Source organism: Falco punctatus (genome assembly GCF_963210335.1).
Source record: "Falco punctatus genome assembly, chromosome: 18".
Classification (NCBI taxonomy): Eukaryota; Metazoa; Chordata; class Aves; order Falconiformes; family Falconidae; genus Falco; species Falco punctatus.
The window spans coordinates 3,579,252-3,597,094 of NC_137598.1; the positions used below are offsets into that span (position 1 = coordinate 3,579,252).

Sequence of the window (17,843 nt, forward strand, 5' to 3'; positions counted from 1 at the left end):
GCCCCAGAGCTGGGTAAACATTTTCCCAGTGGCACCAGTCCGGCCATGGCCAAACTGGGCGGCCGGGCTGCGCCGGAGCAGTGGCCCCGGTTATGCAAGAGCGGGAGCATGGGGTGAGGCCGGGCTGTCACGGGTGGCCCTGGCAGTGGGGGGACCCCCGGCCCCCGCTGCGGCGCCGGTTTCCAACTTTCCTGCTCGGCTGTGGGAGAAACTTTGGATTCCAGAGGAAAACGGGATGGCGGGTGCAGGCACCGGGGCTGGCACGGAGGCAGAAAACGGGGAGAGCAGCCCGGGGAGAGGGAGGTGGGGCCGGGGGCCGCGGCCGCATCCCCGCCGCGCGGGGAAGGACGCGCCGCCCAAGCCCGCTCCCGGTGCCCCCCCCGCGGTGTGTCGCCCCCCCCCCCCCCAAGTGTGACCCCCCGCGGTGTGCGTATCCCCCCCCCCCCAGTGTCCCCCGTGGCGCGGCGGGGCCGGGCTGCGCCCGCTCTGCTTTGTCACGGCGGCGCGGGGGTGGGGGGCACGGGGGGACCGAGCGGCGCCTCCCGCCCCCCCTCCCCGGCCCGACCCGGCGCTGCCGCCCAGCCGAGCCCCGGCCGCCCCCGGCCCCGCGCCCCCGACACCGGCCGCGGGGCCGCGCAGCTGCAGCGCTCCCCCCCCCCCAGCCTCGCCGCCGCTCCCCCGGGGGGCACCGGCTCCCGCGGCCCCGGACTCACCCTCGAGGGCGCGGGCGGCGGGCGCGGCCAGCAGGGCCAGCAGGCACCCGGCCAGGGCCAGCAGCGGCCCCATGCCGGCGGTCGGCGGCGCGGCGGCGGCTCCTCACGCCGTGCTGCCCGCGGGGCGGCGCGTCCCGGGCCCGCGCACCGACATCCGCGGAGGGAGGGGGAGGGGGAAGGGGCGCGGGCGGGGCGGGGCGGGCGGCCCCTCCGGGCTGGGCGGCAGCGGCGGCGGCGGCGCCGGGGGCGGCGGGGCGGGGGCGGGCCGGGAATGGGGGGGGGGGGGGGGGGCTGCGCGCGCCGCCGCCGCCGCGGAGGGATGGATAGAGCGCGCGCCGCCGCCCGCCTGACGTCACCGGGCTCGAGCTGCCGCCGCTGCCGCCGCCGCGCGTGGGGGGGGGGCGCGCGTTGGGGGGGGGGCGCGCGTTGGGGGGGGGCGCGCGTTGGGGGGGGGGGGCTCCTACGCGGCGGCACCGCAGCGCGCATGCGCGTGTGGTGCCGGGGCTGTGCCCCCCGGCCGGGCCCGGGGGCGGGTATGGCGTGGGCATGGGGGGGGGATGGGGATGGGGATGGGGGGGGATGGGCATGGGGGGGGGTATGAGGATGGGGGGATGTGTATGGGGATGAGGGGGGATGGGGATGGGGATGGTGTCGGTGTGGGCATGGTGGGAGCACAGGTATGACATGGGTACAGGTATGACGTGAGTGCCCATGGGTACGGGTACGGTGCGGTGTGGGCACAGCGCGGGTATGGCATGGGCACGGTGTCAGTGCGGGTGGGCACCAGGTGGTATGAATATAGGCATTGTATATGTATGGCGGGGGTATGGTACGGGCATGATGTGCATATGGCTCGGGCATGGCATGGGTTTAGGCATGGTATGGGCATGGCACGGGTAAGGCGTGGGTACGGTGTGGATATAGGCATGGCATGAGTAAGGCGTGGGTATGGTGTGGGTAAGGCGTGGGTATGGTGTGGGTAAGCCATGGGTATGGTGTGGGTAAGGTGTGGGTATGGCATGGTATGGGTATGGCATGGAGATGGGATGGATGTAGGCATGGCATGGATAAGGCATGGGTATGGGCACGGTGTGGGCACGGTGTGGGCACGGTATGGGCACGGTGGCATGGTATGGGCATGGTATGGGCACGGTGTGGGCACAGTGTGGGCACGGCATGGGCATAGTGTGGACACGGTGTGGGCACGGTGTGGGCATGGTATGGGCACAGTATGGGCACGGTGTGGGCACAGTGTTGGCAAGGGCAGAGCAGGCCTGGGGATGGCAGCAGCAGGGTCTGCCTGCAGCACCGTGGTGCCCAGCCCCTGCCAATGCCCCCCAAGCTGGGGGCCGCAGGGGAGGCCCACCCCCCTCCACACATGGGATGGAGGGTGACCAGCTCCCAGGACGGACGGCAGAGCCGGGCAGCAGCCGGCATCCACGGGCGGCGCAGCCAACCCGGCAGCCCCTCTCAGCACCCAGGGACCCCACGGGGAGCAGGTGTGACCCCCGGGCAGCACCTGGGGGGCCTTTTGCAGACAAAGGGGCCCAGCGGGACCCTCACCACATCCCCGCGGATGGGCACAGGGCTCGAGGACAGGGCAGCAGACCCCCGTGCCAGTGGGGTCCCACCACTGGCCAGGCCGCAGGGCTGGGGGTCACTCGCCCAACTCCAGCTCCCGAGCGCGGCAGAGCCGATCACCCACACCGGGCCAGGCCACCACGGGGCTGCGACAGCCACGCCAAGGGCCGGTGGCTTCGTCCCCAAAAAACAACCTGGGTTCTGGCGTCTCACTAGAACACCCATCCCTCCACCGACAGGGTCGCACCCTGCCGCAGAGGGTTGGTGACGAGGCTCCATCACCAAAATGCGTGGGTTTGGCTGGTGGGGGCTGGGGCCACGCTGCCAATAATTGCAACATTCCAAAAGGCCCTGGGGATCCAGCTGGCTGCAGGGCCCAGGCACGGCCAGAGCTGCAGGGGGGCTGCTGCCCAGCCAGGGGGGCTGGCAGCCTGGACCCCTCCCCAGGCCGAGCCCACTGCCAGCCCACCCTGTCCCTTCACCAGCTGTGGGTCCCTGTGGGGCTGGTTCCCTCCTGCCTCCCCCCCACCGAGCCCCCCTGGTCCCGTCCCAGCCACCACAGCAGTGGGAATGAGCTCAGAGCCCTGACATCAGAGCCGGGGCCGTGACGTCACTTGTCATTTGGCTGCCACCGCATCCTGCCGCGGCGCTGCCGGCAGGGCGCTGGGCAGGGTGCTGAGGCGGGGGGAGTTGGGGGCAGCGCAGGCACCCCCTCACCGGGCAGCTGCCTGTCCATTACCACCCCCACCCCTCGGGTGATGTCACCTGTTTAAACAGTGATGTCACACACCTGCCCCCACTCTGGTGAGGCAGCAGCGCTGTCAGAGCATGGGGGGCAGGGGGGGAGGGGGGGCCAGTCCAGGGGCGGGGGGGAGTGTGTGGTGTGTTGGTTCCGCCTGCTACTGCACCAGATGTTGGAGAAGAAGGTCCAGATGTTCATGGGAAGCCAGCCCTGCAGAAGGGCCGGAGGCAGGGGTGCTGGGGGGGGGGGGTACGGGGGGGTCCAAAGGGTGGCTCTGTGCCCCCGCCCCGGAGGTTGCACAAGCCCCGTGCAGCAGGGATGGCCGGAACGGCGGGTGCTCACCAGGGTTCCCCCTGTGTGTGACCCCCGGCCAGCGCCCACATGGCTCCACACAGCCCCCTCCCCATGGGTGCTACTGCCCCCCAGGACAGGGCAGCCCCGTAGCCCCCCCAAAGCTGGCAGAATGAAGGCCATTGCTACCCCTCACCCCCCCCCCTCCAGGGGCCTTGCAGGGGGTCTCGCTGCAGATGTGAGCGGCTGGGGGGGGAGGGGAGTGCTCACAGCAGCTGCCCCTCCTGGTACTGAGGATCCTGCTGTGAAGCCCCCCCCCCCCCCGGGCAAAAAGACCGGTGCCAGACCTTGTCCGGTCTCAGTCCCAGCCAGAGCAACGGGAGGAGGGATGCCCGGGATGGGGCCATGGGGACGGCGGGGGGGGGCTGGGCAAGGCCAGGACGACCCTCCCCAGCCCCCCCGGGGATGGTGATCGGCATCAGGGCCGCCCCACAGCGAGGGTCCGGCCTGCCGGGGGACCCCAGTGCCGAGGCAGGGGGAGATGGAGAGCAGTGCAGGCACCCCTCAGCCTGTATGTCCCCCCCGAGTGATGTCACCTGTTAAAACAATGACGTCACACACCTCCCCCCACCCAGTGAGGCAGCAGTGCTGGCAGGGCGGGGGGGGGGGGGGGAGAGAAGCAGCACAGGGGCCACGCCCCCAGGGGTCCCACGCCTCGCAGCCGGAGGGGGCCCGGGGGGGTTCACAAGGACCCGGGGGGCTGGGCAGGGCCGGGAAGCCCCTTCCCAGCCCCCCCAGCTCCTCCGGGGATGCTGCTCAGCCCCGAACCAGGGCTGTCCCGAGTCACGGCGGGGTCCGGCCGTCCGGGGGACCCCGGTGCTGCAGAAAGGGGCAAGCGAGGGGGGGGCACCCCCGGGCGGGGGGGCCGCGCCCCCGCGTGATGCCCGTAACGGGGCCACGGGCGCAGCGGCGCGAGGGGCGATGGGGGGAACGGGGGGACCCGGCACCGGCGGTGCGGCAGCGCCCCCTGGCGGCCGCGGGTGGCGCTGCGCGGGGCGGCCCCTCCGCGCCGGTGGGGGTTGGCGGGGCGGCCTTCAGGAACCCCCGGGGCGGGGGACGAGCTGGTCCGGCCCCTCGCGGGGACCCCCCCGTGCAGCGACCCCCCGCGTGCAACGTGACCCCCCCCATACACAACATCCCCCCCGCGCAGCGCGCACCCCTTAAGCCCCGTGCACCCCCCCGGGACCCCCCCATGTCCCGGCAGCAGCAGACACAGGCAGGGAAGGGGGCAGAGCCCGGGGGCAGCTATGGGGCAGACCCAGCCCGGGGACGCAGTCAAACCGTGGGGGGCAGGGGGGGACCACGGCCCGGCTCCGCGGGGGGGGTGGTCCCCAGCAAAGGCCCCCGGGCACGGGGTGGGCACGACCTGGAGCACTCACCCCCTCGGCTGCCCTGGAACAGGTGGGGGGGCAGGGGAGCCCGGCCAGGGGGCTGAGGGCTCTGATGTGGGGCAGGAGCGGGACCGTGGGTGGGTGTCAGATGTGGGGCGGGGGGGGGGCAATACAGGGCAGGTGTGGGGCAGTAGGTAATGGGGGTTGGTGTGGGGCAGGTGATGGACGGGGGCTGATGTGGGGCACTAGATAGATGGGCCTGATGTGGGGCAGGCATGGGGCAGTGGATAGATTGGGGCTGACATGGGGCAGGCGTGGGATAGATGGGGCTGATGTGGGGCAGGCGTGGGATAGATGGGGCTGATGTGGGGCAGGCATGGGGCAGGGGATAGATGGGGCTGATGTGGGGCAGGTGTGGGATAGATGAGGCTGATGTGGGGCGGGTTTGGGATAGATGGGGCTGATGTGGGGCGGGCGTAGGGCAGAGGATAGATGGGCTGATGTGGGGCGGGCGTGGGGCGGTGGATAGATGGGCTGATGTGGGGCAGGGGATCGATGGGATGATGTGGGGCAGGCCCAGGGTGGCCGCGGAGCAGCTCTGGGGTCCCGGTGCCGGTCCCGGTGCCGGAGCCCCCCCGCGCCCCCGCGTCCCCTCCCCCTTCCTGGCGCCGGCACTTCCCGCCCGAGCGGAGCCGCCGCCATGGACTGAGGGACCGCGCGGCCCGGCCCGGCCGCCCCGCAGCGGCGCCTCCCGCAGGTACCGGCGGGGCCGGGGGGGGGTCCCGGCCGCGGGAGGGCCCGGGCGGGCGCGCGGCTCCCTGCCCTGCGCGGGGAGGGGGCGCGGGGGCCCGATCCCTGAGGGCGGGGGGAGCGCGGTGACAGTGGGGCGGCCCGGGCTGCTGCGGGCGGGGCGGGGGGCTTCGCTGGCTCGGTGCGGGCCATCCTTATCCCGCCCGGGGCAGGAGGGGGCCCGGTGCTGCGGCCGTGCCGGTGGGCAGGGGGCTTCCCCGGTACCCTCCGCCCAGCCCCGCTGTCCCTGGGGCTGGCAGGGGCTGCTCGGGGCGGGGGGCGCTGCCCAGCCAGCACGTTCCTGCGGCCGGGGCAGGGGGCTGCGCAGCGCGGCACGGCCCCCGCGGGGGCACGGGGGTCTTCCCGGGCAGCGGAGCGGGGCCGTGTCCTCGCAGGGGGGCGGGGGTGGGAGCCTGTGGGCAGGGGGGCTGCGGGGGTCTCCCCTTGGCCGGGCAGGGGGGCGCTCGGCGCGGGGCCCCGCAGTGCCGCGGTGGCGGGTGCGTGGGGCAGAGCAGGAGCCCCTGGCGGGGCTGGGGGGGCGTCCTGAGTCCCCCGACCCCGCGGACGGGCCCGTGGTGGCGCCTGGGCCGCATCCAGCCTGGATCCCCCGGGGCGGGGACGGTCCCGCTCCTCTTCCCGGTGCCGAGGGTGGGCAGCCCGGACCCCGCGTCCCGCTGCCTGGGTCGGGGGTCCCTGGCCTGGGCGCCCCCCCCCCCCATGCTGAGGAAACGGGGTCGCCGAGAGGCAGCGAGGGGTCCCCCCGGCTGCGACCCCGCGGGGCAAGGCGACCGCCGAGCCCGGGTGTCCTGGGCGGGGGGCGCTGGGACCCTCCGAGCGTCCTGGGAAACCCCCGGGAAACCCCTGCACCGGGGGGGGCGGGGGGCGCGGAGGGACGCGCGGACCCCCGTGCTGCAGCCCCAGCTCAGCCTCGGGCGCAGGGATGGGAAATCGCCCGGGGCCGGGGGGCGCCAGCCTGGAGGGGGGGTCCCTGGGCAGCCCCGGACCCCCAGGCGTGGGGGAGGGGGGGGCTGCGGTCCGTGCCGGGAAGTGCCGGTGGTTAATGAGTAACGGGCGCGCGGGGCGGGGCGGTGAGTAAGCAGAAACACGCGCTGGGGGTGTGGGGGTCACCCAGCCCCCCCCGGCACCTGGGCTCCCCCCGCCCCACCTGCCAGCCCGGGGGACCCCCGAGGTGCAGCAGCCCCTCTGGAGGAGGAGGAAGTGAAAGTGATTGCTCCGGGGGGGCTCGGCAAGGTGGCGGGGGGGGGGGCTTGGGGCGCACCCGAGGTGGCTGCTTCCCCCCCCCCCCCCCGCCCCCGCCCGGTGCCCGATCCTGCCCCAGCGCCGGGCCGGGGGCACCTGGCAGCCGCGGGGTCTCCCCAGGTGGTGCCCCCCGGAGCGGGACCCCCGTCCTGGGGCCACGGGACACGCGGGGGCATCTGCGGTGGGGCACGCGTGGGTGCGCCGCGGGCTGTGGGGCCGGCGGCTGCCTGTCCCCCCAGCGGGACATCGATCCCTGCCGCTGCCCAGCGCCGGTGGGGTCCCGGCGGAGCAGACCCCCGGGGCCCGATCCTGGGTTTCCTCTCCAGGAAGCCCGGTGCAGTGACGGGAACTGGGGGGACGTGACGGGAGCTGGGGCGGGCGCAGGAGGAGCAGAGCCGGCAAAGGTGGCGATGGGGACGGGAGGGGGGCAGGGCACGGCCGGGCTGGGGGCGCTGCCCTGACTGATGCCAGCGGGGGATGGGCCGGTCCCCCCCGGGCTCCCCCGAGCCGGTGTCCCCTGAGCTGGTGTCCCCTGGGCCAGCGGGGGGCTGGGGGCAGCTCCGGCTTTTGGGCTGCCCCCCACCCACCAGCAGCTGCCGCCCGGGGCTGGGCAGAAATACAGGTGGTTTTTTTTTGGGGGGGGGACACGACAGGGGTGGCAGCTCCGGGGTCACAGAGCGGGACGCTGCTGCTCCCTCCTGCCCTGCTCCCCTGCCTGCCGCCACCGACCATCACCGGGGCCCTGAGGGGCGCGGGCAGCGCTGAGCGTGTTTCCCATGTTGACCCCCCCGGGGGGCTTTGTGCATGGGGGGCTGGTTGCTCTGGCCACCCCCGAAGCGCCGCACTGGGGGGTGGGAGGGGTGCCCGGGGGTGGGACGGGTGCCCGGGGGTTGGGTCTCCATCCGCTGCGGTTCTTCCGCCCTCGTGGGGCTTTGCGGGACCACCTGGCGCGGCTGATCCCCCCATGTGCCCAGGCCCCGCGGGAGGGATGCTCCGCACCACCGGCCCGGGGCGCACCCCTGTCCCCAGGGTCCCTCGCGGGGCTGGGGGCCGGAGCGGGGCTGGGGGCCGGGCGCGGGCCTGCGTCGCAGTTGTTTTGCACACCCCGCCATGTTGCCCTAGTGATGTTGGCTTCCTTCCCCTCGCATGTTTCTCAAAGTCTCCGGCAGCTCCACCTCCGCCCTGCGCCTCGGCTCTGGGCTCGGGCAGCGCGGCCAGGCCGTGGGAACGTGCTGCTCGCCAGGGCGCGTGACGCGGCTCCCGCTCGCTCTTGGCTTTGGGGGACGAGGAGCCAACCCCGGGCGGGTGGGGGGGCGGGGGTCCCGGAGGCGCCGCGGCTGGGCGGTGAGCTGCCGGTGCCTCGCGCCCCGCCGCAGGATCTGGCCCCTGCCCCGGCCGGGTCTGGGGGAAGCGGCAGCCAGGTGCGTTGGGGCCGGGGGTGCGGTGGCCCCCGTCGCCTGCCGGACCCCCGGGGGGGCCCAGAGGTGCGGGGCCGGGGGGTGTGAGCATGAGGGGAGGGAGGGAGCTGTTGGGAAGAGGCACGGCGTGGGCAGGATGGGGCAGGCTGCCAGTGGTGCTGGGGGCCGGTGCTGGGCAGGGGGAGGGACCGTCAGGGTTGTGACGCTCGGCTCAGGGCGCGGGGGGAACGGCACCCGTGGTCCAGGCTGGGACGTGACCCCCCAGCCCAGGCCTTCCCTGGGGGGTTTCTACCTAGCGCCTCGTTCCAGTCCTCGTGCCTTCCACCAGCTTGGAGCTCCCAGTCCTGGGGGGCGTCTGGGGCATGGGGAAGGTGCCTTCCTCGGGGGGGGGCAGCTGGGGGGACGTTGAGGAGCAGCCAGGCCACTCCGGTGAGACCACCCCAGCAGAGCAGCCTCGCCGAGCGCTGGGGTCTTGTGCTGTTCCTGCTCCTGGCGGCTCTCCCGCCTCCGCGCCCGTCCTTGGGCATCGCCTGCGGCGGGACCGCAGGGATTCTCTGGAAATGTGGGAAACTGAGGCGCGAGTGGGCTGCCTGCCTGCCCAGGATTGCCCAAGAGGCTGATCCTGGGTTGGGGCTTCCTCCTTCTCCTCTTCCACCCCAGCAGCCCAGACCCGGCTGAGCGGCAGGTTCAGACGGCAGAGGGACGAGGGACGGGCAGTGGCTGGGTGCAGCAGCCGCCCACGGCGCCCGAGTCACCCCACTCACCTTCCCTCTCCTGTTTCTCCGCAGGTGACTCTTCCCAAGATGTCCCTCTGGAGCATCGTCTCCCAGATGCCGCCGGAGGACTTCAGCGGCCTCTTCACAGAGTTTCCCCGCAGCCTGCGCTGTCTCCTGGCCGACTGGCTGGAGAACCAGCCCTGGTGAGTCCCCCGGTGCCTGCGGGCTCTGTCCTGCCCCGGCACGGCCCCCCACGCGCCCCGGGTCAGCGTCGGTGAGCTGAGCTGGGGGGGGGTCCCCAGCCTGGGCAGTGCCTCACCCATCAGGTCCGCACGCACTGGTGGAGGTGGGTGCTGGTGACGGGCCCCATTGAGGTGGGTGAGGGGGTTGGGGTCTGCAGGGGGTGTCGGGGCCAGTGGCAGGACCACGGTGTTGGTCTGAGGGTCCTGTCCGGGGGTCGGGGCTGCAGGCAGGACAGGGGTGGAGGCAGGCGTGTTTGCAGCGTAGCCCAGGAAGGGTCTCAGGACCCCAGACTGGACACCAGTGGAGTTCCTGGACCCATGGGCAGAGAGCGCAGCCGTCCGGGTGGGGCTGCTCGGGGTCGTCAGTGCCCGCGGCGTCTGCGCCGTGTCGCTCTGTGTTGGGGGTGGCAGCGGCCGCGGGTGCAGCCTGGTCCCAGCCCCCGTAATGGCCACCACTGATTGTCCCCGTGCCGGGCTCGGCCAGGCTTTCTGGGGAGCTTCTCCTTTGTGCGGTCGTTGCGGGAAAGGCCCCCCCGGCCCATCCTCCTGCCTTGTGGGGCCACGGCCGCGCCGCCGTGCGCGGTGCCGGTGCTCTCCGGCCAGAGGAGCGGTGCAGAAGGCTGCGGTGCAGCAGTGGGCGAGGGGGGCTGGTCCGTGGTGCGTGGCTCCGGGACCCACAGCACGTCGCTCGGTGGGGGTCACGCTGCAGGGATGAGGCACAGTGGGGGCGGGTGGGCAGACGTGCAGCAGCTGGGTGTACGCGTGGGGGAGGTTTCGGGAGGTCGTGTCCTCTCCAGGGAACTGCCCCGTCCTGCTCAGAGCGCGGTTCACCCCGTCCGTGCAGCAAATTTCCCCTAAAAATCCAGCAGCACCGGGTTACGCGCCGGGAAGGCGGGTGTCCCCTTCCTCCCCGGAGCGAGCGTGGGGGTCGGGGTCGCACAGGGGAGGGTGGAGGATTCCTGCCCGTCCACCAAACCGCTTTCCCCTCACCACTTTCCCCTCTCCAGGGAGTTCCTCAATGGCTCGGACGCCTTCTGCACCAGCGTGGCCGGCGGGATGCTCTCGGCCATGCTGGAGAAGCTCCGCAGCACTGCCAGCAGCGACAGGCAGCAGTGCCAGATCCTCCAGCAAGTCAGCGGCGTTGAGGTGCGTGGGGGTCGGGCACGGGACCCTCGGGGCTGTGTGGCGCTGGGGTCGTGGCTGGCTGCCCAGGAAGATGGGGTTATTTTGCGGTATTTCACGTTTGCTGGTTCAAGCGCTGCTCGAAGGGGCCAGGGCCGGGGGCTGCTCCCCCTCGGCGTCTGCTTCAAGGCCGGCGCCGTCTGTGCGCAACGAGCTTGTGCGGTCTCAGCGACTGGGGGTTTTGGGGCACTTCAGGGGGGCAGAAGGGGGTTTGTTTGCATCCAGGGGCTGACCCCGAGCTCGCCGCGGCACTGGGGCTGTCACGGCCGCAGCTGCGGTTCCCCTCGGCTCCCCACACCACCCTGCCCGCCGGGCTGTCCGGTTTGCCCTCGCCACCACGGTTCCGCAGCTCCCCGGGGGGCTGCCCCCCACGGCCACATCCTCCCAGGCGCTGTGCCGGCCCCTGTCCCCACGGGGAAGCCCCCCGGCCCCGCTCCCCCCAGCTGCCAGCACCCGGCTGGCTGCCTCACCAGATGTTCCCCATTTTCTGCTTGAGCGTTTGATTTTTTTCCTTCCTCTGTGCCGTGTGTTCTGCTGCGTTTCCTCCTGCCGGGTGTGCGTGTGTACGCCGGGGTTCTTTTTCTGGGCCGTTTCTGTTTATCAAGGTCTGTTTGAATTGCTTTCTGTCTCTCTTCCACCTTCTGTGATTGCAGATTTAACCCCTGTACTCTCTCTCCTGCGTAAGGGCTGAGTGGTGCTCGCTCCCAGAGCCCCGTTCTGGTTGAAAGCCCTGCTTTTTTGGTAACAGACATTTTTAATATTCACCACTTGGGAAGGGGTCAGCTTTAGTCATAGCTTCTGGGGAACAGGGTAATTGTCCAAAACCAGATTGTTGCTTTGCTTTTTGCAATTGTAGGAAAACACACAGATGTTTCAGCTTAGGGTGTTGATTTTTTTTTATTTTTATTTATTTTAAATGCTCAAGAAGAGCCACCCTCCCATGTTCCCTCCTCGGACCATCCCTCATCCCACAAGAGAAAACCAGCAAACCCTCCTTTCTCCCAAGCTCGCTGCCAGTCCTGACCTGGCCCCGCAGAGGGGAGGGGACGCGCTGGCCGTGGGTGCTGCCGCGTGGGGGTGGGGGCTGGGTGCTCGCCCACCAGATGGGTGAACGCAGGGCCAGGGAAGCAGCTGGGGTGAGTGGGGTGGGAAACCGGCTGGTGGGAAGCCAAACCCCCGGCTTTTGTCCCCCCAACCCCCGGGGTCTGGCAGGGTTTGCCCTGGCAGAGCCCCCGTGCCAGCCCAGCGCCGCTGGTGCTGCATCAGGATGGGGGGCAGGTGCGGGGGGGCTGGGGGGGTCGGGCACAGAGCTGCCTCCCGGCCAGCACGGGAAGCTGTCGAGCACGTCGGCAGTCCGGCAGTCAGTCCGGCAGTTCACCCGTGCGCTCTGCTGCTGTTTTGGGAAGTAGCTAATTTGGGAAATGCACAAAGGCTGGAGGAGCTGGCGCACGGCGCAGGGAGCCGGAGCCAGCAGGGAAATTCCTCTCCGTTTTCGGTGGAAAGCATCGACCCACCCGGGCCAGGGCAGCTGGGAGAACCTTCACCAGGTGTCAGGCTGGTGAGTCTCAGGGAGATGCTTGCAGAAACAGAGAAATTGCTTTGGTTCGATGTTTTGTTGGGTGTTTTTTTTTAATTGGAAGTTGACTCATCTATTTTTTTAATGCACAGTTTAAAGTGGTTTTAAAGCTGGAAATTAGCTCCGTCAGAACAGCAGCGAGTTGTGGTCTGTCCCGTGTTTTGGGTCATGAAACTTCGGAGTCTGCCTTAGCGTGGTTCACTGTGGGAAGGGGGCTCGAAACGTGTGAACGGGGTGGGGAGGGGGCTGGGGCTGGGTGTGCGTCCTGTCCCCCTGACGCCCTGGGCTTGGCCCCCTGCAGAACACCTACCGGCGGGACCCGCTGCGGCTGGTGGCTGTCCTGAAGGCGATCCTGGAGGGTGAGAAGGCCGCTGTGCTCAAGAGGGTGCGTGGTCCCCGTCCCCCTCCTGGGGCACCCCGAGGTCCCTGTCCCCCTCCTGGGGCACCCCGAGGTCCCCGTCCCCCTCCTGGAGCACCCCGAGGCACGGGGCTGGCTCAGGACCCTGCTCACCCCCTTTGCTCTGCCCCAGGACCGTCACCTGCCCCTCAGCTTCCACCGGCGCCAGGAGGAGCTGAAGTTCAGCCTGGGGCTACAGCGGCTGCAGCACCGCGTCCGCGAGATCCAGGCGCTGCGGGATGGTGCTGCAGGTGAGGGGTTGGGGCAGGATGGGTCCCTGCTCGGTGTGGGGCTGCCGTGGCGCGCAGCAAAGGCGGCATGCCACCCTCCCCGGGGTGCTGGGCGGTGCAGTGCAGACACCAGCCCCATCCTTCCCCCACAGCCTCGCTGCAGCTGAAGATGGAAGCGAAACCTCCCGAGAGCGTGAGTGGGGGTCCGGGGCACCCGGGGGGAGCCCAGCAGCCCTGCCTGCCAGGGAAGGTGCAGACCAGCTCTGGGGCAGGGAGGGCAGCGCAGGGCTCTGGGGGTCTTGGTGCCCTGCGGGGATGGTTGTAGGGCTGTGGGTCTTGGGGAGGGGGGTGGCGGTGCGATGCAGAGCCCCGTGGCCGGTGCTGCCCCCCAGGAGCTGCCCACCCTGATCCTGGAGGCCGTGAAAGAGCTGGAGGCAGCCAAGCAGCAGGTGCTGAAGAGGATCCAGATCTGGAAGAGGCAGCAGCAGCTGGCTGGGAATGGGGCGCTCTTCGAGGAGAACTTATCTCCACTGCAGAAGAGGTGAGGTGGGATGGGGCAGGGCTGGGGAACCCAGAGCAACCCTCCTGCTCCCTCTGCTCTGCTCCCCCGGGAATGGGGAGCCCACTGGCCCGAGGGGCTCGGGGTGGGGGTGGGGGTGGTCCAGCTCTGCCTTGGCTGAGGGTGCCCCTTTCTCCGTCATCCCCTCGGCAGGTGCGAGAACCTGGTCGAGGTTTACTTCCAGCTGCACCAGCAGGTGATGGCGGCGAGCACGGAGCTGGGGGCTGAGCTGCTGCCCCGGATCCTGGAGCGCTTCAGTGAGGTGTTATCCAGCCTGGTCAAGAGGTAACGGGCTGGGGGGGGCAGAGGGGTGAGGTGGGTCTGCAGGGGCTGGTGGCAGAGCCGGCGGGGGTGCTGTGCTGGGCACCATTGTCTCCCCTTGTCCCCCAGCTCCTTCCTGGTGGAGAAGCAGCCCCCGCAGGTGCTGAAGACCCAGACCAAGTTCCAGGCGAGCGTCCGGTTCCTGCTGGGCCCCCAGCTGCTGAAGGCATCGTCCAAGCCCTACATGGTGCGGGCTGACATGGTGACAGAGAAGCAGGCACGGGAGCAGGCGCTCAGCGCCTACAGCAGTGCCCTCAGGTGAGCAGCCAGAGGGCCAGCGGGGGGGCGGGGGGGCTGCCGTGCTGCCACTCCCCCCCTGACCCCCTCCTCTGCCCAGCGAGAGCACGGGAGACATCATGCATAACGTGGTGGCGCTGGAGACCAACCCCACCAGCGGGACCTGCTGTGCTAACTTCAAGAACGTGGTGAGTGCCACCAGCGAGGGGCCGTGCAGGGGCTGCGGGATGGGCTGGGGGCTCGGCTGGGGGGGCTGGGAGGCCCCGTGACAGAGCCACTGGTGGGGGGTGGGCTGGGGGGCCCCAAGGCCGGTGCTTGCCCAGGGGTGACGCTCCGCTCTCCCTCCCCAGCTGCTGAAGAAGATCAAGCGCTGTGAGCGGAAGGGCTCCGAGTCGGTGACGGAGGAGAAGTGTGCCATGCTGTTCAGCACCACCGTGACCCTGACCCCCAGCAACCTCTCCATCCACCTCCAGGTGCCTGCCCCTCTCCCGCGGGATGGGTCTGGATGGTGCTGAGCTGTCCCCCATGGGACGAGCTGTCCTGGACAGCTGGGAGCGGAGCCCCGTGCTGGGCTGGGAGGGTCCCAGGACAGGCAGCCCCACTTCCCTCGGCGTGCCCTCAGGGCTGAGGGGGCTGCGCTCTGCCCCAGGTCCTGTCTCTGCCCATCGTGGTCATCGTCCACGGGAACCAGGACAATAATGCCAAAGCGACCGTGCTGTGGGATAACGCCTTCTCCGAGATTGTGAGTGCCGCGAGCCCAAGGGAAGGGCAGGGGGTGGGGGAAGGAGCGGCCGGGACGCTGGGCTTGGGTCCGGTGGGCTGAAGCAGGAGCCACAGCACATGGGTGGGATGCGGTGGGCTGGGCTGGGGCCGCGGGGCCTGATGCCATCCCACCCTGCTGCAGGACCGGGTGCCCTTCATGGTGGCCGAGCGGGTGCCCTGGGAGAAGATGTGTGATACACTGAACCTGAAGTTCATGGCAGAGGTGCAGACCAGCAAGGGGCTTCTCAAGGAGCACTACTTCTTCCTGGCCCAGAAGATCTTCAACGACCACAGCGCCAGCTTCGAGGACTTCCAGAGCCGCAGCGTCTCCTGGGCCCAGTTCAACAAGGTTACTGGGAGGGCTGGCCAGGGTGGGCAGGCGCTGGCGTGGCCCTGGGGAGCCTCACACCCTCTCTGCCCCAGGAGATCCTGCCTGGTCGAGGATTCACCTTCTGGCAGTGGTTTGATGGAGTCCTTGACCTCACCAAGAGATGCCTCAAAAGCTACTGGTCAGACAGGTGGGTGCCCAGGGGCAGAGCGGGGCTTCATGTCTGCCCCGGGGCCAGAGCTGGGGAATCCCGGTCCCTCCCCTCCCCCCTGGCCCTGGCCCACTCCCCCATCTGCCCATCCCTCTAGGCTCATCATCGGCTTCATCAGCAAGCAGTACGTCTGCAAGCTCCTGAGCACTGAGCCTGACGGGACCTTCCTGCTCCGCTTCAGTGACTCGGAGATCGGGGGTGTCACTATCGCTCACGTCATCCGGGGCAAGGATGGTGAGATGGGGAGACAGGGGCTGCGCTCAGCACCGCGAAAGGGGGGTGTCATTGTGACCTGGAGATGTTGGGCGTTACGGGGACCAGGCAGTGGAGCCCCGTGCTGCATCTCCCCGCAGGCTCCAGCCAGGTGGAGAACATCCAGCCCTTCTCCGCCAAGGACCTGTCCATCCGGTCCCTCGGTGACCGAATCCGGGACCTGGGGCAGCTCCGCAACCTCTACCCCAACACCCCCAAGGACCAGGCGTTTGGGAGTCACTACAACAGTGAGTGGGGGAGGGGGGCAGAGATGGGCCCTGGGCTTCACCTCTGCCTCCCCAGCAGTGCTGTGGGGAGAAGCCGAAGGGCTTGGGAGGGCGGAGGGGGTTGGGGTCTCCCCCAGGTCCCCTCTGGCCCCAGAGCTTGCAGGGGCGGCCAGTGCTGGCAGAGGGGGTTGATGTGGCACGGCCCTGTGCTGGGGTGGGGGTTCATGGATGCTTCTCCTCTCTGAGCAGAAGAGCAGACAGGCAAGGATGGCCGGGGCTACGTCTCCACCGCCATCAAGATGACGGTGGAAAGCGAAAGGTGGGTGTGCGTGCAAGGACCTCACCAGCCGGCCCGAGCGTCACTGCTGGGCTGGGGGTTTCTGACCGGGCGAAACAGGGGGGCATTTGGGAGAGAGGAACCTGCCGTGGGTGTCCCGAGCTGCGGCGGAGCACGCCTGCGGCTCGCACGTGCACCTCTTCAGAGGCTGGACCTTGTGGCGTGCAAGCCCGGCCTGGGATGATGGGGATGATGCACTTTTGCAGGGACCAGCAGCCCCAGAGCGCTGCCAGGGCCCCCCCCGACGCCCCCCCGGCTCAGATGTTCAGCCTGCCCGTGCTGCAGCCCGAGCTGCCCCCGGAGAGCCTGCAGTCGGTGCTCAGCCCCATCTGGTGAGTGCCCGGCGATGCCCGGGCGGAGGCAGACCTGCCCTGCCTCGCACGTGCTGGGGTGCAGGGGGCTGTGGCAGGGAAGCCCCTCAGATGCCAACCCCTCTGTGTCTGCGCCTGCAGCCCCCCTGCTCCCTTCTGCCCCCAGCCCATCCCCACGGGCTACCCCACAGCTGAGAGCAACGTCAACATCATGGCCTCAGACAGCCTCAGGTCCTCCTTCCCCAGGTAGGAACGGTGCTGGTGCTGGGTGGGGGGCAGGGTGAGCCCCATCCCCCGCCCTCGGGCAGGGGCCAGGTGCCGTTTCCCCCCACCCCTCAGTGCTCCCGCTGCTCCTCCCCGTAGCACATCACCCATGCTCTCGCCGCCCCTGGTTGTGGACCCCGCGCTGCCCCGCTGCCAGGACCTTGCCTTCAGGAACCCCTTGTAAGACCCGGCACGCGGCCAGAGAGGGGGCAGCCCCATCTGCCCCCCCACTTCTCCCCACCGCGGCGCAGCCCCGGGGCAGGCACACCTGGAGGGACCTTCCCCAGCTGACCAGTGCTCCCTGCAAGACCCCCCATCCCATCCCCCCCAAACCAAGCACTTCCCCCCCCCCTATGCCTTGGGGCCGGCACACACCCCTGGGCGTGGGGGGTATCCCATGGCCTGCATCAGCCCCCCCTCCGTTTTTTGCCCCCCAGGCCCTTCATGCCCAACCAGTACATAACGGGGGAGGCCTCGCAGCTGCTGTCGGGGGGCCCCTCACCGGAGCCCCAGGACGAGGAGATGCCCGAGCTGGGCCCATTCCCGCCGATGGTGGACCAGCCACTGCAGAGCTCCCCAAGGTGGTAAGCGTGGGGGGGTCCGCAGGGGGCCAGGGCGAGCTGCCCCAAGTCACCCTGTCACCTCTCCCCCCAGGATGCCGCCCAGCATGGACCTGCCGCCCAGCTCGGACTTGGACCAGTTCCTCCTGCAGGAGATGTCCCTGGAGGGCCCTGCACTGTGCCCCCCCTTCCCACCCCCCCTGCCACGCGGCGGGTACCCCAGCCCCAATGCCTCTTGCTGGGGTCTGGGGGAGTCTCGGTGGGACGACAGTATCCGGCCAGGGCACGTGTGAGGGGGCTGCTGGGGGGGATGTTGGGCTGTGACACCCCCTCCCCAGCCTTGTTTGGGTTCCTGGACTCAATACCACTTGTGCCAGGGTGGGAGCTCTGGCAGGGGAGGGGGGGATTTTCCAGCGGGGGGGGCAGCACTTTGGGTAACACCCTGTCCCCCCCCTTGTGTATACGCTGCACTTCGGAGTACGGAGCCGCTGCCGCCCACGCCAGGCTGGGGTCCGTGGGCCTGGGAGGTGCCGGGTGAGGGGGGGCAGGCACAGGGGCCCTGACCTGCGTGGGTGCCCCCCACCCACGCCGCCAGGCTCAGCCCCGCGGGGGCCGCGATGAGTCAGCTGCGGGGGTGGCAGGCGGCTGCGGGAAACACACCGGCGCAGAGGTACCAGCCCGCTGTGTGCCAGGGCGGGGGGCACCGAGACCCCCTGCACCGGCCTGGGAAGGGGGGCAGACACCTTGCACACCCGGGGGGTCTGTGAGCTGTGACACCCCCCCCCCCCAACCCAGCCTGGAGCGGGGCTGTAGCAGGGAGAGGGGAGCCTGGGGGCAGGAAGATAAGCCATAAAATAAAGTTTTATTCCAAAATAACAAAATAAATAATCTACTGTACACGTTACAAAGGAAGAATTGCTAATGCTCTAAAAAGACACCACACAGT

At 70.3% G+C, this 17,843-nt stretch overlaps 2 protein-coding genes across 11 annotated transcripts in view; one reads left to right on the forward strand and one right to left on the reverse strand.

Annotated features, from left to right (window-relative positions):
- Positions 1–871, reverse strand: part of LRP1 (LDL receptor related protein 1) — an 89,435-nt gene extending 88,564 nt beyond the window's left edge. For all 3 annotated transcript variants that reach the window (XM_080369073.1, XM_080369072.1, XM_080369071.1), the window contains exon 1: positions 714–871. In XM_080369073.1, the coding sequence (XP_080225199.1) occupies positions 714–786 (73 nt within the window). In that variant the 5' untranslated portion in view covers positions 787–871. The remainder of the gene's footprint in view (positions 1–713) is intronic.
- Positions 872–5,298: 4,427 nt separating this feature from the next.
- On the forward strand, positions 5,299–17,785 carry STAT6 (signal transducer and activator of transcription 6). Of its 8 annotated transcripts, none has more exons than XM_080368337.1 (22): positions 5,299–5,475; positions 8,974–9,104; positions 10,151–10,289; positions 12,203–12,286; positions 12,432–12,549; positions 12,681–12,778; positions 12,921–13,069; positions 13,241–13,372; positions 13,478–13,666; positions 13,746–13,833; positions 13,996–14,118; positions 14,295–14,387; positions 14,550–14,756; positions 14,831–14,925; positions 15,044–15,180; positions 15,300–15,446; positions 15,675–15,744; positions 15,969–16,094; positions 16,215–16,319; positions 16,437–16,517; positions 16,775–16,921; positions 16,992–17,785. In XM_080368337.1, the coding sequence occupies exons 2-22, from the start codon at positions 8,989–8,991 to the stop codon at positions 17,188–17,190; spliced, it is 2,643 nt and encodes an 880-aa protein (XP_080224463.1). In that variant the 5' UTR covers positions 5,299–5,475; positions 8,974–8,988; the 3' UTR covers positions 17,191–17,785. The 8 variants fall into 8 exon arrangements, 6 of the variants coding, with proteins under 6 accessions (XP_080224463.1, XP_080224459.1, XP_080224461.1 ...); XM_080368333.1 differs by lacking the exon at positions 5,299–5,475 and adding an exon at positions 7,692–8,188 and having other exon boundaries at positions 16,775–16,918; XR_013924295.1 differs by lacking the exon at positions 5,299–5,475 and adding an exon at positions 7,693–8,188 and having other exon boundaries at positions 16,240–16,319; positions 16,992–17,131.
- The last annotated feature ends 58 nt before the right edge of the window (positions 17,786–17,843 follow it).

Bases quoted from the DNA above. Each gene is read 5' to 3' on its own strand.
- STAT6 (XM_080368332.1), top strand. From the start codon at position 7,892: ATGTTGGCTTCCTTCCCCTCGCATGTTTCTCAAAGTCTCCGGCAGCTC. The intron at 8,189-8,973 runs GTGCGTTGGGGC...GTTTCTCCGCAG, and splicing joins CTGGGGGAAGCGGCAGCCAG to GTGACTCTTCCCAAGATGTC. The intron at 13,070-13,240 runs GTGAGGTGGGAT...TCCCCTCGGCAG, and splicing joins TTATCTCCACTGCAGAAGAG to GTGCGAGAACCTGGTCGAGG.